The sequence below is a fragment of the Musa acuminata genome, chromosome BXJ2-8 (assembly GCF_036884655.1).
Source record: "Musa acuminata AAA Group cultivar baxijiao chromosome BXJ2-8, Cavendish_Baxijiao_AAA, whole genome shotgun sequence".
NCBI classification, from domain to species: domain Eukaryota; kingdom Viridiplantae; phylum Streptophyta; class Magnoliopsida; order Zingiberales; family Musaceae; genus Musa; species Musa acuminata.
In genome coordinates, this window is record NC_088345.1 from 26,424,407 (window position 1) to 26,449,406 (window position 25,000).

The 25,000-nt window shown below is 36.9% G+C and overlaps 1 protein-coding gene across 2 annotated transcripts; it reads right to left on the minus strand.

Annotated features, from left to right (window-relative positions):
- Positions 1 to 6,945: 6,945 nt before the first annotated feature.
- Positions 6,946 to 24,465, minus strand: LOC103978288 (uncharacterized). 2 transcript variants are annotated; one of them, XM_009394027.3, is made up of 10 exons: positions 24,179 to 24,465; positions 23,957 to 24,030; positions 21,803 to 21,976; positions 20,361 to 20,769; positions 19,944 to 20,227; positions 10,683 to 10,751; positions 10,534 to 10,590; positions 9,317 to 9,369; positions 9,159 to 9,234; positions 6,946 to 8,193 (listed from the first exon to the last, which is right to left on the minus strand). In XM_009394027.3, the coding sequence occupies exons 2-10, from the start codon at positions 23,998 to 24,000 to the stop codon at positions 7,203 to 7,205; spliced, it is 2,157 nt and encodes a 718-aa protein (XP_009392302.2). In that variant the 5' UTR covers positions 24,001 to 24,030; positions 24,179 to 24,465; the 3' UTR covers positions 6,946 to 7,202. The 2 variants fall into 2 exon arrangements, with proteins under 2 accessions (XP_009392302.2, XP_018679465.2); XM_018823920.2 differs by lacking the exon at positions 24,179 to 24,465 and having other exon boundaries at positions 23,957 to 24,162.
- Between the last annotated feature and the right edge of the window lie 535 nt (positions 24,466 to 25,000).

Consider the following 25,000-nt stretch of genomic DNA (forward strand, 5'->3'; position numbering starts at 1 on the left):
GTTGAAAACCGTTTTCAACGATATTCCATAAATCCAGATTTAGAGAAATCAAGAAAACTCTCATTCGAGTTTTCCAATAAGTGTAGTCCAATCCGATAAAGAACGGTGGACGAAAGACCGACAAGCCCTCTTGAAGAGCCATTTCTCTCGGGTGTAAATCCGAAATGAGAAATACCCCGCTCTGATACCAATTGTTAGGATCGAAAGCACTAAGAGGGGGGGGGTGAATTAGTGCAGCGGAAATCTTACAGCAATTTAAAACCGAAAGCTGCGTTCGTCCGATAAAACACGATTTCGATATAAAAGCAGAATCACAGTGCAGTTTGCATCTAAGCGCAGTTTTGCGTCAAAGCGCAGTTTGCGTCTAAACACAGTTTGCGTCTAAGCGCAGTTTGCGTCTAAGCACAGTTTGCGTCTAAGCGCAGTTTGCGTCTAAGCGCAGTTTGCGTCTAAACTCAGTTTTACGTCCAAACGCAGTTTTACGTCTAAACGCAGTTTTACGTCTAAACGCAGTTTTACGTCTAAACGCAGTTTTGCGTCTAAACGCTGTTTTACGTCTAAACGCAGTTTTACGTCTAAACGCAGTTTTGCGTCTAAAAGCAGTTTTGAACCTTGAAAAGCGTTTTACGTAGAAAGCAATTTGCAGTTATAAATGGAATCCGAATGTAAGCGTAAACTGCAGTGTGAAGATCGTACGAAAACACGATTTACGTTTGAATGCAGATTCTGAAAGATCAGAGCTTAGAAACTCGTTCGTAAAGGCGCAGAGGGCAGTAGCAATGTAGGAGGTTTGCAGTAATGATAAAGTGCTCAAGGTAAAAGCAAACCAGAGATTTAGAGTGGTTCGGTCAGTCTTGACCTACTCCACTTTTGGCTTCCTCCGACGACGAGGTCACCGACATCAACTAGCTGCCTTCCTTCAATGGGCGAAGGCTAACTGCCCTTTTACAGTTTCTCTCCTTTTGACAGGCTCAGGAGACAACCTTTACAGATCCTTTCTCTCCTCTCTTTACAACTCAAGACTTGAAGAACAGAAGGAGGAGAACTTTAGGACTTTACACAAATTTGAGCTCTTAGAATCACTGAAAAGATCAAGAATTCGGTGTGGATCTATATACTTTCAGTGTTGAATGGGTGGGGTATTTATAGGCCCCAACCCAATTCAAATTTGGAGCTCAAAACGATCAAATCCCGAAATTCCGGGATCAGGCGGTTGCACCTCCTGACTGGAGAGGTGGCACCGCCTGGCAGAGCTCGAAGACTGAGCTAAGGCGATTGCACCTCTCTGCCAGAGCTCGAAGACTGAGCTCGGTGGTTGCACCGCCTAACAGAGCTCGAAGACTAAGCTCGGTGGTTGCATCACCTGGCAGAGCTCGAAACTGAGCTCAGGCTGATGCACCTCTCTGCCAGAGCTCGAAGACTGAGCTCGGTGGTTGCACCGCCTGGCAGAGCTCAAAGTCAGAGCTCGGTGGTTGCATCACCTGGCAGAGCTCGAAACTGAGCTCAGGCTGATGCACCTCTCTGCCAGAGCTCGAAGACTGAGCTCGGTGGTTGCACCGCCTGGCAGAGCTCGAAACTTGAGCTCTGGCGGTGCTACCTCTTGACAGAGGAGGTTGCACCGCCCAGTCTCGCTTGGAGACTGAGCCCTGGGCGGTTGCACCTCTTGGCTGGGGCGGTTGCACCGCTCAGTCCCGCTGGAAGACATGGCCTGGGCGGTTGCACCGCCCAGTCTCGCAGCCCTGGCGGTTGCACCTCCTGGCCTAGGCGGTTGCACCGCCTGGTGCAATCAGGGTCCGAATGGTTCGCTCCATTCGGCCCAATTTGAATCTTTTCAGGGGCCCAATTGCCCCAAGATTAAGCTAATGGGATCACCTCCCATTTTCAAGCTTAATCATCGTGCTAACTACGATTAACTCTAAGACAACTTCTGCAGCTATGCTCCGATGCGTCAATCGCTTCTTCCGGCGAGTTTCCGGCGAACTTCCGTCGATCATCCGATAAACCCTCGGTGATCCTTCTACGGACATCCGGCATACTCCTGGACTTTGCGTCGATCCACTTGGCGAGTTCCGACGAGCTTCGCTTGGCAAGCTTCTGGACTTCTCGGATCTGTTCTCGCTGAACCTCCGACGACCGTCCGAACTTCCATCAAACTCTCGAACTCCCAACGTGATCATGATCTTGACTCCGGCGCAACACCTGCTGCTTGTCTTACTCTCATCGTAGTTAATCCTGCACACCAAAACAAAACTTCAATTGAGACAATTAATCCTAAGTAATTAACCAAGTTGTCCGATATGTCATTGGTCCCTCGACGCTTCGTCCGATTCTTCGGCGCATCGTCCTCTCCTGCAGCCTATTGCCCAATCGGCCAGTTGACCCCGCAACTCCGATATCCTTGGCACAATACCCGCTCTTCTTGGCCCGATGCCCGAGTCCACGGCCCGAAGCCTTCTGTCGATACGTTGACCGATCCACCGGCCCGACGTCCAATCTTCTGACATGTTCCTTTGGCACAACATGATTTTCCTGCTTTAATTGTCTCATCCAGATCGAAGCATCCTGCGTCACTCAAAACGCAGATTAAATCATAAACATATATCAAGTAGTTTCATCATCAAAATACGAGATTCAACAGATATGCTTTGGAATATTTCCTACACTATTGATATGCTCCAATTACTCTATACTCCATTTGTTTTGGAACCAAATATGTTTCGATTGAAATGACACATATGATTTTGTATCTAATGAGATGGTATTCTTAAGAATTCTTGTATTCTGCCTTGCATTATGATGCCTTACTTGTTTGAAACCGTTCCTTTTGTTCTGAATATTCTTTGTCACTTGCTGAGTTGTTTTTAGCTCACTCCGTTGTTATATAAATCTTTCGGCTCAGCTTGTTACTCTTTGAGATATTTTGAATTGGGCTAAGGAATTGGAGAGCTATTCAAAATTATGGGCAAGTCTTATTGGTTATTATGTTATTGTTGTATAAGCATATTTTGTATGTAATGAAATGTTGTCGATGAATCAAAATGGATATACCGTGTAAAAGTGTTAGAAGATCTCTCTTATTTGGAATTTCGGAATGTTAAGTCTAGTTTACGATGATATGAACTTATGGTAAATGGTTGGAGTTCTGATTGTATAAATTACTTAACTTATGGATTTATAAATGTTGTTCATGTTTGTTAAGTCGGCTTGGGTTGCCATAAATATGAATTATCGAGTGATGTAATACATGATTATAAACTGCATAGGTTTTATATATATGAATTTGATTGAATGTTTTTTAGTGTCTTCAAATGGTAGTTTGGATCCTGGATTGATTTGTGATGAAAATTTTTAATTTTATTGATATTTTGAGGGGCGTGACAAATGAAATGGCCAAACAGTGACCCAACAGCTGGCACCGTCGTGACACATTCTCTAAGACTGTGTCAGGTAGTGGTACCACCCAGACAGAGTCTTCCAGGCAGTGGAACCATCAGATTGGGCGGTGATACTGCCTAGTGTCGATGGTGCACGCGGTGGTACCGCCAAGACCCGGGAAACCCGAGATGAGACCTTTTTAGGCTCCAAGTTTAAATCAACTTGAAGTCTATAAATACCCCTCTTATCCCTGGTTAAACTACACAAGAATTGAGAATAAAAAAAAATAAACACTACTATAATCTTGTGTGAACTCCTCTTCTTCTTCAAGTGTTAGAATAGTTTGAGAGAGGAGTAAGTAGGGGTGTAAGGGTTATCTCCTAAACCCAGTAAAAGGAAAAAGAGCTATAAAAGGTGGTTAGTATTCACTTATTAAAGGAAGACCGATAGTGGATACCAGTGGCCTCAATGGAGGAGGAATCGAGAGTGGATGTAGGTCACGACGACCGAACTACTATAAACTCAGTTTGCATTTACTTTAAGCAATTTACTTTTATAACAAAGTACCTCTCCCCCTTACTATGCTTTTACTATGCCTACCTTCGCATACACTTTCAATTTAACATACATGCATATGTATATTATTGTTGTCTCACATATGCTTCCAATATATCCTGCTTTCTTATATGAGTGTTCTTATTATATTTTGATATTTGTGAGATAATATGAACCTTTGTTAGAAATTGAAAAGGATAATGTGTAAAGTTTATGATATTCATGTCGACTCTAATGACTTCATCAAGAATTAGGAGACTAGTGGACATCTAGGGACGAGTGGTATTATGCTATATTATGATCCCACTTTATATCCTATGTTTCTTTAATATGTTTTCCAAGAGACATGTTTATGTGTTAATATATGCTCTTTTGATATGAATGCATTGAATGAAGTATCAAATATATCACTTAAACTTGTATTCATTCTTGATATGCGCATATGATATGATCTTCACTCCATTACTATCAATAAATCAAATAGTATGTTAAATATGACTCTATTATTGAGCTCATGTCTTATATTATGATCTTGATTCACTCCAATGTTAGTATATATTTCTTTGATATCAATGACATATTAAATATGACTCGAGCTCATGTCTTACATTATGATCTTAATTCACTCCTATGTTATTATATGTTCTTTTTTATATCAACGAATCAAATGAAATATAATATGTCTCTTGAGCTCATTGCTCCTATGAGTCTTGAATATGTGCTTTACACCTTAATATTTATGCCACATAGTTAACTTTCTCTATATCATAAATATCATAGTCAGTTGTTGAGCTTTGTAACTCATATTATTACTATATAATTTTTTTAGGTCAGCTTATCGACAATGAAATGCTAAAAGATTGTAACATATTTTTGGTGGTTTAACAAGAAGTTATTGTAAAGAACACTTTGCCTATAATGTTATCGAAAACTATGAGTTAGTGTGTGTGTTGTTGTAAAGGTTATGTAATTGACTAGAGAAGCAGAAAATAACTTTTTGTACCATTAAAGAACTTATTTTTTATTTTTAAAAAATAGGTGCTTTAGGTTCAAAAAATTAAAAATAGGTTATTTAACAGTCCAAAAACTAGAAAATTAGTCATTTTGGCCTTCTCTAGTCAATTGTAAGGTTTTATGAAAATTTAAAAATTCTGAAGAATAAATTTTAATTATATCCTATTTACTCATTTTAGGCTAAATTCAACCTTTGAAGCACTAAAATTAGAAAAATGCATATTTTAGTTGCTCAAAATTATAAAAATAATTATTTTGGTTTTTAAAGTCATTTTTAATATTTCATTAAATTTTATAAATTTAGAATTTTTATTATTTTTAAAATATATCGATAATATTATAATTTATATTCAATAATATGATTTTATTTTGTTTTTTATAATTTATTTTGATAATTACTATTTATTTATAATTTTATTGTTACTTTATATATATATATATATATATATATATATATATTATATTTTTATTGCTATAAACTGATATTTGAGTTTTTATTTTGAGTTACTTTATATATATATATATCTAATTTTTAAGTTTTTATTCTAAATCGGTTAAATATTTGAGTTGATTGAAATGATTAAATTAAATAGATTAAAAAAGTGAGAAAAATGAGGAAAAGGACAAACTGAGTGATTAAGGATACTTTTATCCGACCTATTGGGTTAGCTCTACATGGAGATTAAGGACAAACTGAGTGATTAAGGATAATACTTTTATCCAAAAATAAAGATAGGAGCTCTACATGGAGAAAAACTAATCTGAGATGCACTATGGAAAAATTGTTAGCTCAACCAAATCCTCTTTTTTGTGATGGGATCACTGACGTGATCCTTTTTATTGTCTCTTTGAGCACTGACATGTTGTACCCATCTGGTTAATTAGTTAGTTAGTTACTAGAAGTCTTCTTGTTACTGTTTTTAATTTTTATTTATTTTCTTGAAAATAACAAAACATGACGTACAATTAATTGTACACCGACAATGACAGCGATGATAACCTATTGGGTTAACAAGGTTCCTGTAGCACGCAAGCCTATTAATTAATGGTCGGTCGTTTATTTTGTTGATCCGATGATGATCCCTACACCATTAATAATGGATACTTTTGCCAATCAATCTGATTTCCTACTGAAGAGCCTCCTATCAAAAAGATCAAAGGAAATGTACATTTCAGCCTTTTAAAGTGGCTTCAAAGATCCTACCAGAAGTACACTACATAACTGGTGAGATTAGAGAATAATATAATGATAATAAACTGTATTTCCTAATACCCACCTATCAAGCATGTAATGTAATGTGACAAATCGAATTTCAAATCTAGCTTAAATTGAGACGAAAAGGTAATAACATCATTCACTTTTTTCGGTTTGATTGATGAAATGACCTTTATATTGAATGAGTGCCGGAGCAATATGTGGAAATACAGAGAATCCGATGGAACAATTAGAGGGATACGGCTCATCGTCGACACCGTAGCATGGTCCAGCGAGAAGGGATCACTTCGGTTCTTGGCTGATCCTATTTAGCAAACGTATATGAGATGCTGGTACAGTGATGAAAGAGTAGGGATTGAAATGGACGCAGCTATGATAGCCACTAATTGTGTTCGAGATATCCTTAAGTTATATTTATATGCTAAAGAATTTGAAATTGCTTATATCTGTAAAAATAAATGGTCTTCGGATTTGTATTTCTTTTCTGTAATCTTCCAAGACGAACTTGGGATTAGAGACTGAATAGTAATATAATATAGCTTTTTCTATTTGGAACAGAAAAAAAAAAAAAAAGAAAAAGTTATTTGTTGCCGACAATGATACAAATACTCGATCAATAAAATTAGAATTTGATATTGCACACGAGTATTTGGATGATATCAATGATTCTCAACCACAGCTACTGAGAATAATTTACCTGTTTTTTATTTAACATCTAAAAAAAGAACATTGACGACCCTTTAGCGTTCCTGAATGTCATACCATAAGTAAATGAACATGTGAAATAACACAGAAAGAATTTGACGATTGAGAATACTTCAAAAGAAAATGATACAAACAAAGTCTGTCACTTTTTTCTCGTTTAAGAGATCCAACAAGAGACCAGTTTCCTTTAGGGTTCTCAACGGACCCTTCTCACCAGTTACAGAGGAAGTGTGGCAATGACTACTGATTTACATTACTCCTATGAAACAGTTATCAAACAAAGTTTCATCTATGGGGTAACATATGGCTCAAGCCTACAAATAACATAGTATATCACTCAACTGTAAGGAACAATTTCACTTGTTCCTGAATGCTCCAGGTCATCGGACTCGGATGTTGACTGGGTTCCATTGGGTTTCAGCCTTACAGCACCCTGGGCTCTGTGGTGCTTTTGTGTTGGAGCCACCAGCAAAAGACGGGACATGACATAGGCCAAAAGCTCCTCTCTGTGTGAGAATGTGAAGTCCAAATGAGCATATTCAAACTCTTTGTAAGAAACCTGAACATCTGCTTTCTTCATCAACCTGTAGTGCTTTCTCACCATTAATGGTCGAATAACCTTGTCTTTTCGCCCTGCTACCAAATCGACAGGAATGTCAATAAGTTCATAATTTTTTCCCAAGTCCAAAGGCTCTGGCATTCCGTATGCCTCTATATTTGCAGCTGCACTTCCATAATCATACATTATAAACTTTCTTGCTCGCTTCATCTGTGCAAGGTGAAGGGCCACGTGAAGTGATACCCCAGGCATGTCATACATGTTGTAATGAGGCAATCCAAGCACTCCAATCCAATTTGAGCTATCACCACCCACCACGTAGCTCATAAGAGTCTGCACAAGACCTCCCAAAGCAGGGTAGTTCTGAAAATCTCTAGCTAACTTGTTAATGAGCATCCGGAAGAACCTAGTAGGTATATACAGTCCAGGGACGATGGGAGCAAGCACAGGACCGAGAAGTAGCAGAAGTTTCTCCAGTAATGTAAACACTATTGTAGAGTCATCATGAAAACCCGCAGGAGACAACAAGATCAACCTTGATAATCTGTGAGGTTTCAACTCAATTCTAGATGTTATGACATACATCAGCATAACTGCTCCTCCTAGGCTGTGGGAGACTGCACACAGTTTGTAGGGCTGATCATGTACTTCTCCATCCAAATCAGGTCTAGAAAGTTTATTTAATTCAGAAGTTTTTATCTCATGTATCTTCTCTATCATTGCTGGAATGTCCTTTGTCGCATGCTCATTGATAGAATATCTCCAGTACCTGCATCATTTAGGATCAGCATATATGTTCTGACAAGTGACAAACATGACACTAAAACCTCCTGATCACTGTTCGGCAGATAGGGATGTCAAATCACATTGTAGTTTAGCTCTGCAATGCCCTCTCTTAACCTCTTCATGCTTCTAATACCAGATAAAGTTATACACATCCCTTCAGAATACACATGCCAGGTTCTGTTGTCTGCTCAAGCATATGAAAAACTACAATAGCACCCATTTCTTTAACTTTATTAATAAATAGAATACTTAGACAATTAAAGAATTTTTTTGTGCTCGAAAACATCGAAGGTGGGTGTTTTTGTAGAACAAAGTTGTCAACAATTTCGATGGAAAACTAAATATCCCATATATCCATATTCTATAAGCCTAATCCACTTAACAGAGAGCATGTTTTTCCATACAACTTGTCTAAACTCCGGCTTATTAGTAAAAAATCCTACTAAAAAAATCCAAGAAAACCAACAATAAACAGGAAGAAATCAAGTGGGAAAACTTTTAGAACCTAATATGTATTGGGTTTTCCCTAACGGCTTGGCTTTTGGAAAGTTTTTATCATGGTATCAAAGAAAGTTGTGAGTTTGATCATGTTCCTGCCCCTCTTTACTCATCTCGTGTTTGACTAATACTTGTGCAATGCCCTTTTTCCTAAATTGGCCAGAGCCATGTGCTTAAGTTTGGTTTATGCATCAAGTCTAATCTGGCTTGTACATGAGAGGGGCGTTAGAACCTAATAAATATTTGATCCTTTTTTTTTGAGGTGTTTGGTCACCCAATCAAAATCTTCATAAAAAACAACAAACTATAAGGCTCTTTGCAACCCTAAAACAATCATCGAACTACGAGATCCAGACAGCAGCACTCTGAATGATCAACAATTAAGACAAATGCCTAGTTAAGTGCTAATGCAATAAAAAGCAAGGAATTTATGATAAAACAACAACTTACTTGCGTGAGGAAATGTTCACGTCCACATGCTCCCTTGAAACTAACCCACGTAAGTTTCCAAGATAAACATCATAACCTGAAAATTAAACATGCAAAATTGGATGGTCTAATAAATTTCCAATGTTTTGTTAATTTACTTGAATAAAAAATAAGCAAACCTTGATCAAAAGCTGCAAAAGCAGGAGAACCAACAACCCCATTGGAGATCCAACTAGCAAATGCAAAACAGAAGTATTAGATGGCAGCTAATGCTTGTCAAAGAAATAGAATAGTGATGTAACAGATTGAAACATGAAGAGAATATCCCTAAAATACAAATCTAATCAATCAAACTTGATCAACCAATATGGATCTGAGTTGATTTCCCTAGATATCACTCAGATTCAATTAAGATAGATTTGACTAAATATAATTGTCTTATTTTTCTTTCTTGTATTAAGTCTTAAAACAGTAAGAAGTCTTTAAACCTTTAATTCGTAAATGCAGATAGTCTAAACTACAAGAACACCTAAGCAATCTAAGATCCTCTTAATATATTCTCCAAATTTGAGAAAAATCCAAGATGATCCAATGCCCTGAACCATTTAGATACATAATGAAGCCATCCAAGAAAAATCCAAGATAATCATGGCAATTGACAAATTAACCAAATGTAATAACTGAAAATTTTATGTACATAAGAATTTCACATGCAACTATAGAGCAATTATTGGAATCTTCATTAGATAGTTTGAAACATAGTTTAGGTTCTCGGCATCAAATTCCAACCACACTGATCATAGTTTAAAGCCAGACCTAATCCTATATCTTTAATTTGCTGTACTCCATGTAATTTTACATGGAAGACTTTATATGCTATATAAGTGGAATTGTGTATAATGATTCCTACTTCAAGGGGAATAGAGTCAAACAAACATAACACCATGAAATTGAATCTTCTACAAAATTTCAAACAAACACAAATTCAATTACTCAACATAAGTTCAAAAGATGAGAAATCAGATGATTTGTAACCTAAAGATGAGAATAGCAAGATGCAAATGGAAATTTTCCAGTATTAATATAGTTACTAAGGAACTTGCAGCTGTTAATGTTTTCAATGTTTGAAAAAAAAACCTGAAACTTCTTTTCAGAAAAAAAAAAATGTGTTCAGTATAAACTGCTCAGATTTTGCAAATGATTGAAGGAGCAATTTTCACAATGTATGATAGTTATGTGAAAGTAACTTAATGTTGGAGAAGCAGTACTATGACCTACACTGTTCATCCAAAACTTTGTTTAACAAATAAAATGGCAAACAACAAAAGAGAATATCACTCCACATATAAAATTAATATAAGTAGTGAACAATATAATTTTATCAAATGCAACTCACCCCATTGAGGAGTCCAATATTCCATGTTGCAAATAGACAACCTTTTCTGAATCACGCCTGTAGGGAAAAATTCAAATAGAAAACAAACAAAAATGAAGACATGAACAATTAAACTAGGAAGAACACTAGTGAACATCTTCTATGTCAACCTTGGAATTCTCTCCAAAAGCAGTACATATCCATCAGAGGTAACCACACGAATAGCCTCATAAGGATACCTGAAATTCAGAAATGCAAATAAACATTAATAGACAAATGGCATAATAAAAAAATTAGATTTATGTTGTTTACCATTGTCAAGATATAATTAAAAGATCAAACAGGTAAATCAACAAACATGAAAATTATCACAAGAACAGAAAACCACAAAGCTATTAGACATCAGCTTGTAACATTACTCAGTTAAGGATTCAGATAGGTCAAAATAGGAGCATATTAAGTAAAGTCACCAGACGAACCAAGTCTAATATGAGCTCGAGTTAGGCATGCAAGCCAACAGCTTAGAACACTGCCAGCCACTGGGAACCGTACTCTATACCAATTAAAAACCCAATGAGGATGATAACAACCTGAAACAGACATACTATGTACAAATTTGAGTGAAAATTTTCATTTCTTTGGCTTAATTGTACATTAACTGCAAAAATTACTCTTCTTCCAAATTTTTTCCATGTCAAGTAGAATTTTGAAGACTGTCACTTTATTTTGCCTAAAGCATACTTGTTTGGGAACTTAGAACTCATTTCAGATCACTAGACTAGATAAACAAATCCCTCTCAACCAAGAATTTTAATTTTGAATAATACCATCCATACCGGGAGGTACGTACCGGTCCGTCAGCAGACCGGTATGCAGACCGCCTACTACCGGTTGGTACCGTCGATTGGGGCTGTTTCCGTCCTGTTACCATCCTAAATCAGTCAGTGACCGTCGATTTCAAATAAACTGGAAAAATCTGATATTTAGGGAGCCAACTGATTGAGGCACAAAGTTCAAGAACTAGTATTGTAATTTATTTGTTGTCCTTCATAGCTCATCCAATTGCTTCAGAATCAGCAAAGCTTTCACATCTTGTGTAATCAAATATGATTGGAAAAACGTGGCAACTCTGATACCATGTTCAAATATTTTGTTGAGAATTGCTAGTTGGCTAATGTGACAGGTTACTTCTCCAAAAATCTTGATGAATATTGCTTGTTGAAATGCTAGCTTGTCATCACATTTTGTTGCTACTATCCGATGAGATTCGAGTCCTTAGAATTCTTGAAGCATAGAGCAGTAACCAATAACCTCCTGGGTAATTCCTACTTTATTGGATAGGATGAGCCAGCCTTCATTACAAATCTAGCTATGATCCTATGATTAAAATCCTACTCTTGGAAGAGTAGAATAACATGACGAAACCATGCTACAGTTTTGTGAACATTAACATTTAGCGTTTTCAACAAACTGTAATACAAACGTAAAAAGAACTTAAACCCAATTGAACTAGTCCTGACCTAATGCAAATTGATCCAAATCAAGCCCAAGAAGAAATAAAACAACAATTTGACAAACACAAATTGACTGATTGACAAAGACAAATTGGCTGATAACTGACCCAAAACATTTCAATAGAGAGGATAATTAAACCTAATCATTCCTAAACTAAAAATTGACTTTGTTTAACCTAAAAATAACTTACTAAAATAAGGGAAAGACCAACAAAAGAGTCTCGGGACACATCAACCTAACTCTTAATGCCCCTTCTCCAAGCACATTGGTTGCTCTAAATGCTCACTAGCTCAATCTACTAAATCATAAAAACCAATCATAATTCCCCTCCACAGTAAAATAGATAACCAAATAAATAAAATAAAAAATCTTTGCCATCATAATTTATTTACCCACCAACATTCTAACCATCAACATACACATATTAGAGAGTTCATGGAAGTGTCTTATGCAATAGTCAAAAGCAGTGAAATAAGTAATGTTAGTGGTACGAGGAGAGACAAAAGATCTAAAAAAACTTTAATAGAAACTATAAATAAAGATTTAAGTACTTTGAACTTAACTAAGCATATGGTTTTTAACATATTTCAATGGCTGCAAAAGATCCATGTAGGCGACCCCAAATAAGTGGGACTTACGGCTTTGTTATTGTTGCTGTTGTATGGAAATATCTTATGCAGCAAAGCAATAAACAAGAAGCTGCAAATGCCACTCGATTAAATTACGCCAAACATGAACAAACCTAGCCAAAATAAACTGAATTAGAACAGCAATTCTATAGTTTTTTTCATTTTAATTTTCCTCTTAGAGAGTCAAGTTAAGGCTTAAAGACAGTCAATTACAATGACTGACTATAATCATGTCCTTGTAACTTGTAAGGTTAAGTTTTGGCTGGGTAGTCTGCTTTAGGTAATATTCTATTTCATAGGATGCAGTGATTTAAAAAGGCGCTCGGGCGCTTGCCTAGGCGCTCGAGCGAGGCGAAGCGAGCCCCGAGCGCCTCGCTTCATTTCCAGGAGGTGCGCTTCAAACAGGCACTGCCTAGGCGCTCGCCCGAGGCCAGGCGTCGAGCGCTTCGGGTGAGCACCTGGGTTAAACCAGGCGACCGAAACAGCGTTTAAGGTCTAGTTCGGTCTCCGGTGCTTTAGTTGATTCAATCGAACCAATTAAAGCACCGATATCAGCGTGACTTCCCCAACCCTAACCCTGCTCACCGTTCACGCGACTGCCGCCGCTGCTACTGTCGCCGCTCGCCGTTCTCGCTGTCGTTGCTACCGCTGTCACTCCCACTGTCACCGCTCCCGCTCCCACTCCCGCTGTCGCTGCTACCGTTGCCACTGTCTCCGCTCGTCGCTTCCACTCTCGCTCCAGTTGCTCGTTGCTGCCGGTGCCACTGTCGCCGCTTGTCGCTCCCGCTATCGCTGCTGTTGCTCGCTATTGCTACTGCCACTGTCGTCGCTCGCAGCCACTGCTCCCGCTCTTCTCAGTCAACACCCTCGGTCTTCCGACTCTTCCCTTACACTCTTCTCCTCTTCTCCTCTTTCGATAGTATACTGTTAATAGTATACTGTATATTGTTAACTATATACTAGTAATAGTATTTGTATTTATTAGATTAATTTAATAGCATATTTTTATTTAAAATTTTAAATAATTATATTTATTAATTATATTATATATTTTTAAATTTTAGCATTTCATTTCGCTCGGGCGAGCGCCTAGTGCCTCGGGCGTTTTTGAACCTTGGCGTCTTTTGGCGCCTAGCATTTTTTAAATCACTGATAGGATGGTATCCTAAATAACTCGACTGACATTTTGTTACTATATTATGATTCTGATTATATAGAAGTATGTCACCATAAACTCTTAAGGATTAAAAAACAGGCCAGCTTTCCCCTATCAAAAATATCCCACCAACGTTGAATTAATATATCCAATGCTAAGAGACAGATCTTCTGATTGCTTAAAGAGAGACAGGATGAGTCAACTAAGTAGCTGTAAACTCTTTTTTGGTCTCTGCTACCCTACTTTCCTAACTATAAAAGTTATCTGTAACAAGGAATATGTAGCATACCTCTGCAGAATTGCAATTAACTAGGAAACTTGTCAGACAGCAAGCAAATTATTATAGCTACAATAATAAACATTCTGATCTCCAACTGCTTTTCTTGACCTGCTAGTACATTTCTTTTTTGGAAAAAAAAATGTACTACTAGAAGTCTGCAAAATGCAAACTTTTATTCTAATTCAATTAAAGCATCTCCTATGCCAATGATAACTAACAAGTTGAAGAGAGTTCTTGGAATCTTAGAAAACCAGAATTCTTGGACTCAGATATCAAAGGCATAATCAACTATGTCACAATAGGTACTTGCTAATAGAGATATAGAATTCCCAACAAGCTAGTACCTGAGAACCAGACCAAGGAAAAATAAACACTAATATCACTTGAATTTAATAGATATTCAGCATAAAATTACATGAAGTATGCTATTTACTAATGATATTATTTAGCTTTATGAAAGCTTAGTTATAATTAATTTTATATTTAAGCAATGGAGACCAGGAGTTATTAACTAATTAGCTGATGCATCCTAATCTAGGGGTCAAGATTGTTAAGTCCAGATTAGTTTAATTTTTGGATTTTTAGACCATTTTTATATTGATGAGATGTTGAGGAATTTTTGTAGGATAAATTTTGTCATAATTTCTTAAAAGATGATATGTTCTTATCTTTATGAACTAAGAGAATAAACATAAATTTCTTCTTTTATCTGATCATAGTAGTTAAATTCTAAGATTAGAGAAGAAAATCTTAGATGATTATATGTAGGACATGAACTTCTATTAATGAAAACATTGATTTTTCCTCAGGGTTATTTGGCCTCATTTATCCCGTTCTCAATCTTGAGTAGTTCATCTTCATATAAACTTCTGTCTTCCGACCATGCATTACCTCTTTCTTGCTTCCACACCCTTTTCAAATATGCTGTGTTTATGCTTACATAGGTTTGGTACAGGAGCTATTGTGTTCACATCAGTTTGATACTGAAGCTACCATGCTCACATCACTTTGATAAAGAAGCTACCATGCTCACATCAGCTGGTATTAGACACATTGTGTTTGCATTAGTTCGGATAAGTTGTATCATTCTTGCATCTGTTTGGTATTAGAGCTATCATGCTTGCATAAATTTGGTATCAAAACCTCCATGCATATATGATAAACTCTCTATCGCCATCGTCCTCTCAGTCCCTCATCATATATGTTCTGCTCATGCTTACATTCATTTGGTTTAAGAGCTATAATGCTTATAATGGTTTGGTATGCTTAGATTCTCTCCGAGGTAACCTTCTTGGTTATATCATCTGGCTTCTAACCTCCGTCTTTCTACCTGTCTTCTTTCTCCCTCACTGTTTTATTCCTCTTATGATAACAATTTTACCATGCTTTTATCAGTTTGGTACCAAAGGAGGGCACCACCATTTTGACCATGTTAGTCAGTCTTACAATATTAATTTGCATCAAATCAAGATACTATCTAGGTCATCCATCCAATCTGGAGAATATTCATCAATCATGAGTGTGAAGACACACAATGGAAGCGATTGATACATCTAATCTAGGAGTCAAGTTTGTTGAGACTAAATTAGATTTTTTTAATATTTTATCGATTTTTTAATTTTCTTGTACAAATTAGAAATTGGAGAGGTTTGTTTAGGATAAATTTTATCTCATCATTTTGTTAAAGAATGATAACATAAGATCTTATTTTTGGAAAGTTAGATAAAATTTTCAAAATTTAACTAAGCAAGGATAAGATATAAAATCCTTATGTTATCTTAACTGTTAAAATGTTACGTTATAAATAAAGCCTCAGATGGCTACATGTACGAGGGCATGAATTTTATCAATAAATACATTGATTTTCTCTAAAGTCATTTAGCCTTGTTTATCCCTTTCTCAATCTTAAGCAGTTCATTCTACTTCTACACTCTCTTTCTACCACACTAGTTTACCTCCCTTGTCTTTTCACTCCTTTTACTTATACATTTTGTATGTGCTTAAATCAGTTTGGCACTAGGGTTACTATGCTTACATAAGTTTAGAATCAAGGATTTCACACATACATACGAAGCTAACCAACTGTGCTTGCACTAGTTTGGTATCAAAGTTTGTCTGTACACACCAAACTGACCAATGCCTGTCTCGCTCATTCTATCATTCTCTTTAGAATAATGGTTTTCCCATAATCGCATCAGTTCAGTATCAGAGCAGCGTGCCACCATGTCCAACCATCATGGTCAGCCTTGCAATATTAATTTGCATTGTACAATCAAACTACTATAGAAACCATTCATCTAGTGTGGAATTAACTTATCAATCATGAGAATGTGATGACATGCATTGGAAGCAACTGATGCATCCAATTCTGGGAGTGATGTTTGTTGAGTCAAGAACAGGTTCATTTAGAATTTTCATGAACTTTTGGACTTCCATTGTATTATTTAGATGTTGGGTGGGTTTTTGTGGGACAAGTTCTATTTACCATTCTTTTAAAAAGATGATAACATAAAATCTTACCTTTGAGAAATCAAATAATTTATATTGGGAGAAGATGAGATATATTCCTTACCTAATCTTAGTAGTTAGCTTGTTAGTTTAAAAAATAGTCCTCAATCTCCAAGATAGAAACATGTCTGAGAAGAACATTAAGTTTTATATTTGAAAACACTCACTTTCCTGAAGGTCATTTAGCTTGTTTATTCCTTTCTCTTCTTTAATTTGTCTTCCTACCTCCCTCATCTTTCACTCTTTGAGGCCTGATAGTCATAGTTCCCTTTATCTACTTAATTCTTCCGGCTTCTAGCTGTAATATTTCACCTCCCACATCCTTCACTCTCTACATTATATTCTCTATTATAGTTGTTTAATTAGAACTAAAACCTAATATAGCAGGGACATTTTTATTTTTTAGTAATGCTATTAGAAGAACTAAGAGTATGGTTTAAAATCAAATGGATAAAAAATACTACAAAGTACAAGTTTTGGATATCTTATTATTTAGCAAACAAAAGAAGAGATTGATCAATATATTATTCATAAATCTGGAACAAACTTGTTAAAATTGAGAAGGGCATCCAGCGTTTTTATGTGATTATTACACACTTCTTATATGGAAAATTCCATAAGCCAATTGCAAGGCCAGCCATACTATACAGGCCAAAATGTTGGATAGCTAGGAAATAACACTTACTGAAAACTTGTGTTGCTAAGAAGAGGAAATCAGGAGCGAATACCTCCCTTATCCTGCCACTCAAAAACCCCGTCCATCCATGCTCTGCTCTCAACCCAAGTTAATAATTATAGTATCATTCCTGGTCTACAAAAGCATGAATGGTATTAATTTTTTCTCACCTCATGCATATTTGCTAGTTATATTTGCAAGATAGAAGAGAAAGTTACTTATATGAAATTCTTGGAGGCAAAGCATGGACAAGGCGATGTAGGCTTTGTGGCAAGGATTAATGATGCTGTCCCAATCTCAATCCCGATTGGTTTGTTAAATTATGTCCTATCACAACCCAGTGTCAAGCCTCCAAGGTCACTCCTGATCATATGTGTGGTATAAAATTTCCAATCCTAGTTGAGATGAATATATGGGAATTGGGATCACTAGAAATAAATGAACAAAAAATGGTTATATTCATAAACAGTTAGGTGTAACTCAATAGAAGCTAAGTGAAGAATGTTTCAGATCGTATCAACGTCTTATGGACTTCTTTTACATTGACTAACAATATTGTCTTAAAGAAAATTAAAGGAAGATACATGAAGCCAACTACAAAAGTTGGGAATAGGATTAGGAGTCTCCAGTACTCCTGCCTTAGGATGGATCTTCCTATCCTAAATTTTGACATAGGTATCTTAGGTGACCTTAAAAAATCTTTAAAAAGTATCAAGCCACAACCTGTCATGATCAAAATAGCATATGTTGAATGCAGCACAAGATGAGTCAATATGGCCATGACTTCACAGAGTGGCCAACCTAAATGGGAGTTCAGCAGACCACATTAAACAGCCCTTAGATGGGGTACAAACACACTTAAAGGTGGCAACCATTAGGAAATGTGACCAGGTGTATGGGGCTTCGATTTGTCAACAATGGGAAGGTCAAGGATGATGTTGAGATAGACTAATAGTGGTTAGCAAGATCAAGGCAAATACTTATATGGACTCATTGAAAAGAGGACTTTCAAAGGAGTCTTATATATTTAGCAAAGGAAAAAAATAACAAATGATCAAATAGAAAAATAAAGAAAAGCAAAAAAAAAAATTTGACCATATGGTTAACATTGTTAATGTTACATTGTCATTAACTCTTTAGTTCAAGAATTACTAGGCATATTAAAATTTTAAAATAATATCATTGTTTTGACATAATTTATCTTCTAACCGTTAATCAAGTAATTCATTACAATCAATTGGTGCATTACAATTTTTCACTATAAACTTTTAATTTATTCATACTCTTCTTTCTATCATTTCCCTTCTCTTCATTCTTTTTCTCACGTTGTTTTATTAAATGTATATCACTCTTTAAGTCATTACTGCTTTGTTAGTTCCTCATCTGGCCTGTTTTAAGAATTTATTTTTCACTTTATTGCCTATCATTTTATAATTTTTTTTATTTTATAAAATTTATAACATTTTAGCCTATATCTTTACTTTTCTTTTTTTTATTTTGATTTATTTATATTTATATATGAATCTCTAATCAAGCTAATCCCAATCAAAATATGGTTTTTTTGGGTTGTGGAGCCTAACACGTTATTCTTTGATGAAGGACTACAAAAGTCATACCTTGACAACTAAATTGTCGATTTTAACCAAGGTTTGCAATTTCAAATCGTACTGCTCATACCGGTCCGCCCGTGAATTGGTATGCAGACCGCCCACTCGATATAGCCCCGTATCGGACGATACGAGGCTATTTCAAGCGGTAACGATCAAACTTTCAACCGTTACCGCCTGATACCAGGCGGTATCAACTTGGGTATAGCCTGGCTACGGCGAGGCTGAGGGAGAAGCGTCAAATAAAGAAGAAGAAGGAGAGGGCATTCAAAAAAGAGGGAGAAGAAGAGGGAGAATCGAGAAAACCTTTACGCAAACTTGTTTCCACACCCTTCTCGATCCCGATCTGGCACCGTCGTCCCTCGACGATCCTGATCCAGGAGGTAACAGCGAGGAGAGTTGTAAAGAGGAGGATTTGGAGGCGCGGGGATCAGGGGAGGTGGCGGCTAGAGCAGCAGAAGAGGCGATCTCCTTCATCGCCTCGTTTGCGACTCTATGACCTTCTTCTTCATCATATTCTTCATCTGTGGCCTTCGACGTATTCGAAGGCTGGAGACGTCTGTGGCCTTCGACGTCTTCATCGCCTTCTTAGCCGAATACCGCAGATGAGGCGACAAGGAGAAGAGGAGGCGACGTCGCCAAGACTGTGTACGCCTTTTTTATATTATTTTTATATTTTTATATATTGATTTTTTTTTTATAAAAAAAATATATTTTATATTTTTATATATTAATTATATATTTATATATTTTTAGGCATACCGTTCGGTACGCCATACCATACCATACCGAGTACACCAAAACATGGGGGTATATGTATGTAAATAAAAATTGGGTAGTCTAGCACACAAGGGTCTCATGGATGTGGTATTTGGGAGAATCAATATATACAACCTTGCCCTCGCATGTAAAGAAGTTATGCATATGAGGCATAAAAAAACTAGCAATAGTCTTCTCCAAATGATGGTTAGTCATATCAGCTGTGTTTTATTCTTCATGATTTTTTGTTAAAAATAAGAACCAAGAAAATATGAGAAAAAAATAAGCAGATGGTTCTTACCCAAGCTCGGTTATTACATCTTGACATGTCCGAGCATCAGTATTCAGAGAATAATGTAAAGTGTGCTGCCTTTCAGTTGGCGTTGGTTCATCATCGCCAAGGGTATTAGTTGGAATCACCATATTCATGTCAGCACCGTAGTTATCTTTTCTAGTACCTCCATTTGAATAGAACCATCCGAACAATCTTCTGTGAAGTTGCGAAGGGGAAAGAAGGAAGTGTGCAACATTATGGGCAGTCTCGAAAGCTGACTCGATGAATATCTCGATTGCCAGATGCAGATCCTAGATAAGAGTTTTGCTAAGTTATTCTTGTAAAGTTAACACGAGAAATTAGTGTATCAACATAAGTTCCAATATCTGAATTGTTTGTGCCACCTAGACTAAGAATTTCAGGTAACATGATCCTGGATAATACCTCAATTACACCTCGTCTCCTATCAGTTGTGCGCTGAACAACATGATCCTTTGTATGAACTGACCTTCTTGTCTGGTAAGGGCTTGAAATATGGCGTACTCTTAAGTTGCCTGTGGGGACCGTCCCACCTCTTCTAAAACATGCCAACTGGAAGACAATATGTGGCAGCCTTAGAAGAAATACTGCAGGCCAAAGGATCCAGGAAAGCATGAATTTGATTGAGCGTATGAAATGTCGATCATATCTACTGAAAGTGCTGCTATATGATAGCCGTGAAGCCTGCGACAAGGGAGAGGAAGGATATATGTTCTCTTCATTATCCTCTTCGCCTGCTATAGAATCAGCATCTGAGGAAGTTTCAGTATCCATGGAAAGCTCATGAACAAGCTTGTTGAATGAAGAAACACCACTGTCATCATGAGTAATAAAATGATAAAATTAGACCTATATATGTTAGAAATGCAGAGATAACAGCACCATTAATGGAAAAAGCAAACAAACAATTCTCAAATATCCATTTCTCAGAATAATTCTATGCTATTTGTATACACAAAGTTTAAAGATCACCATAACAGTAAGTATGCATACTAATGTCAACCTATGCTAAGGGAAGAGATAAAGTTGGACTTAGATGTCCCTGATTCTGAGGATAGAATGTATGCATTCCATTAGTATATTTATGTTTAACCTAAATTGATCACAACTAAAGTACAGCAAGATATATGAGATGCCCAATGCACAAGGTGTTTATCTCTATGCAGAAGTAGCCAAACATACTGTCATTTGGTCACACAGAAAGAAAAATAAAAGAGATATAAATAATCAGAAACCAAACATCAGCAAATCCAGTGACACTCTCCCTAATAAACTAAGATTTCCTTTATAAATACATTAGAATCCACAAAAGTATACAGAAGACAATTAACCAAGTTACAATTAATTTCTCAGATTTTTAGCATTCTCCGAAGCAACTTATAAGAGGTGGAGGAAGTGGCCACAGAGGAGGAAGAGGTTTGCATCACGCAATGGGAGGCCGACAGCCATGGAGGGTTGCATGCATTACAGGTCGTGAGAGGCACAGAAGAGGGGGCAGGTTGTAGCCTTCTAGCACATTATTGGAGAAATGTTCATTAATTCTCTTAATTTGTTTTATGAATATTAGTTAATGATCATTATAAACTTTATCTACACATTTTATGCATCTGAAGTGAATGATACTCTTTCAAGTTAAAATGACTACTATATGGTTGTAGGAAAAAAGAAATGGATGAGCTAAGGCTTTGTTGTTCTTGGGAAAGAAAATGAAGTTTTAGACTCTGGTTCATGGAATGCAATGTATCAAGCAGTGTTTATTGGTTCGATCGTGAACCGACACATACACTGTCCATTTCAAGCGGTCCATATATGGTACTGGGATTGGACCTGTTTTCCACAAAACTTACTTTTCCATCCATCGAGGAAGACGAGGTCCACGTAAGGTGGGTCTGAGTTCCCAGCCATGAATCCCTTCCAAAATGGTTGTCTTCCCTGGCAGTATAGTCAACACAAGGGCTGAAACCCCATTTATCAGCCTTGCAATATTGATTAAAGATTCATAAGTGAATGTCTTCACCGACCTGCAAGACATGGCACATAAAATATTCAAGTATACCAAAACATGAGATAAAGAGACCCCTACACAAATCAAATATCCATATATCTAAGACTAACTCAAAACTGTAAAAGCTTAGGCACTACAAACGTATATGATCCAAAGACTTGCAGTTAAAGGTTAATATTTTTTTCTGTATAACAAAATAAATTCAAAAATATGGACCACATTTTATTAGACAATGGGTAAATATTTAGATCTTCAGTTCTCCACAATAAATGGCAAATATTTACCTGTCTATGCTAACCCCTAGTAGCATGGGAACTTGTAGAAAGTTTCTTGACACTGTAATCCCGTCGTATAGATTACCCCATCCTAGTGCTGATTAGCACAGACCAAAATTTGGCCTAGCCATATGTAAGCATCTAAAATACAAGTTGGCATAGTGCAATATGTTTCAAAACCATGCCACCCAGCATAACAATCCTAGGATTCAATTCTATAAACTATAGCACTGGTCACGAGAAAAAAGTTCAAGACATTAAATGGACATGGACAACAACCTTAAATAGTAAGTACAAATTTCCACACAAGTGTAGATTTATAGTAACACAAAAGTCAACAAGTCCAAGGAATGATGATTTTATTTCTTTAAGCCATTTCAGACAAGACACCAACAATAAGAGAACATACTAACTTAGGTGTAAAATTGATGGCCCAGGAAGAACCTCTAGAAGACACTATTCCCAAAAAAAAAAGAACTAATTGGTCCACAACAAATTATTATACAACAGTAGTCAACAAAAAATCTAACTTCTATTTTCAACATATCATTTTCAGCAATAAAAGAACAAACAAATGGAACAGAACACAATAATTAAATGTAACAAAAATAATTTTAATTCTTTTTCCTCCATCCAAATCCATATATGTACATGTGAATGGAGCTATCATCATGATGCATATTTGTAGTTTGTCAGAGGGAATCTGTGTTCACTAGGATGAATCCTGGAACTACTAACATGGTCAATGTTGGTGGTGTTAAGTTGCACAACAAAAGCCTTGATCGATCTCAATCTGATTCTTATTTGAACTCCCTTTAAACAAAGCATAAAGACTTATTCCCTTAAAACAGCACAGAGGGAAAAACCTCAACAAAATCAACATTTATATAACCACTCTGATAAGTGCAAGATCAATATATAAAGGAATCCTTGGACCATATAAAGAGTTTTCAAACGAGCACAAAATATGCCACTGACCTAAACTCTGGAATTGAAATAGAATTATTCCCACAAGTCCACACACCATACCGTAGAATATGCTGCAATGCAAATCTTAAGAAGGCTAGTGGATTTCTGATTTTTGTAATGCAACAAGAATACAAATGAACATAATAACAGAAACAACATGAAAATGCTTTGAAGCCTGGCTCCTGGGTCTTGAATATCCCAATACTTCCCGAAACATATATTTTTGCCTCTTATCACTCCAACCTTTATCTTAAGAGTCTCCATTTCTTCTCCTACATCAAATGTCCACGTCTATTCCATCCATATGACAACTGTAGGTAACAAACTACCTCTAGGTACCATGAGATACGCTAATAAGATATCTCCCACGAGCACAAAAAATGATTATCAATCATAAATCATCAATAAGCAAATCACCTGCAGGAGTCAAATCATAAGGCCAGCAAAGAGAGCCACTCTTTAACAATATGGACAAATTACGCATCTTTCGCACAGGAAAGGTATTTCGTCAAATAGGTTACTATCGTTGATCCTCAAAACCCATAAGTTAAACGGAATCATCATCGCAACCTCACCCATTAGAATCACAAAATTTCATTCAGTGAACCAAGCAATTACGTATGGTTGCGAAGAAACCTATTTCATTTCTAACCAGGTACCATTAAACGAAATTTCCAAAAACAAGAGCAAGCATGGCACGAAATAAACAAAAGAAGAGGAAGAGGGGAGCAAAAGAAGGAAAAAGGACGAACTCTTTTGTGACGGCGAGAAGGTTGTCCACGAATCGCTGCAACATAATCCTTCCAATTCGTTCAGAAATCAAAAACTAGCGACCGAATAAACCAATTTATCCATCCAGCAAAAGAAACAGTAAAAGGTGAGGCGACAATATATATACATATATATCGTGAGGAGAACAATTGGTACTCTGCACCAGAATTTATATTTCATTGAAGGCCAAACTGCGTGCGTACCTATTTTGTATGAGGTATCGAGCATCCGCTGCACAATTTTGTCAAAGCCTAGCGTGAAGGACGCGTGGAGAAGACGATAGCAATTGCCTGCTGACCCTACGAGCAATCTTATGCGTTTAATTGTAGGATGTTTTGATGCCTTGCCTCCGGGGCAACCAGTGACCGTCTAAGCCACGCCAGGGCTAGGTCGGTCGAGGGCTGCACCTTTGTCATCCACCCGCTAAAGAAACGCACATCGTGACTCGGTGAGACAATCAAGCAGAGTCGGCCCATACGGGCACAAGGTTGCCTTGTGAGATTGCTGGGGGCTCCCGTGGCTCTAATTATTGGGGGTAAATAGCGTAACTTGCCCGGTTAAAGAAGGCCCGGCTCTGCCACGCCGCAGTGCGATTAATCTGTGATTAGTTCCTGACGCCGATTAGTGACACAGATCCAGACCCTCCCAAGGTTCTGAATATATGATGGGCCCGCCGTTCATGTCTAGACGGGTAACTATCTGGGTGCTTGCGCTGCCAAAAAAAAAAAAAAATATATATATATATATATATATATATATATATATATATATTTATTTATTTATTTATTTATTTAGACGCGTCTAGTGGTCCATAATTTTTCCTTTTTTTAGACTGTTTCCGTAACCAAGGAAACATTAATGCTGACATTTACCGGAAAAAATGTCAGCCACAGGATCTCTCCTTTGTATTCCACCGTGTGACGAACAAAGCCCGTCGCGATATGACCGCCTGATGCGTCTTGTGTGTGACGAACAAAGCTAGTTTAAGATGCATCATTTTAGCCGGTCATGTGTGTTACTAATTT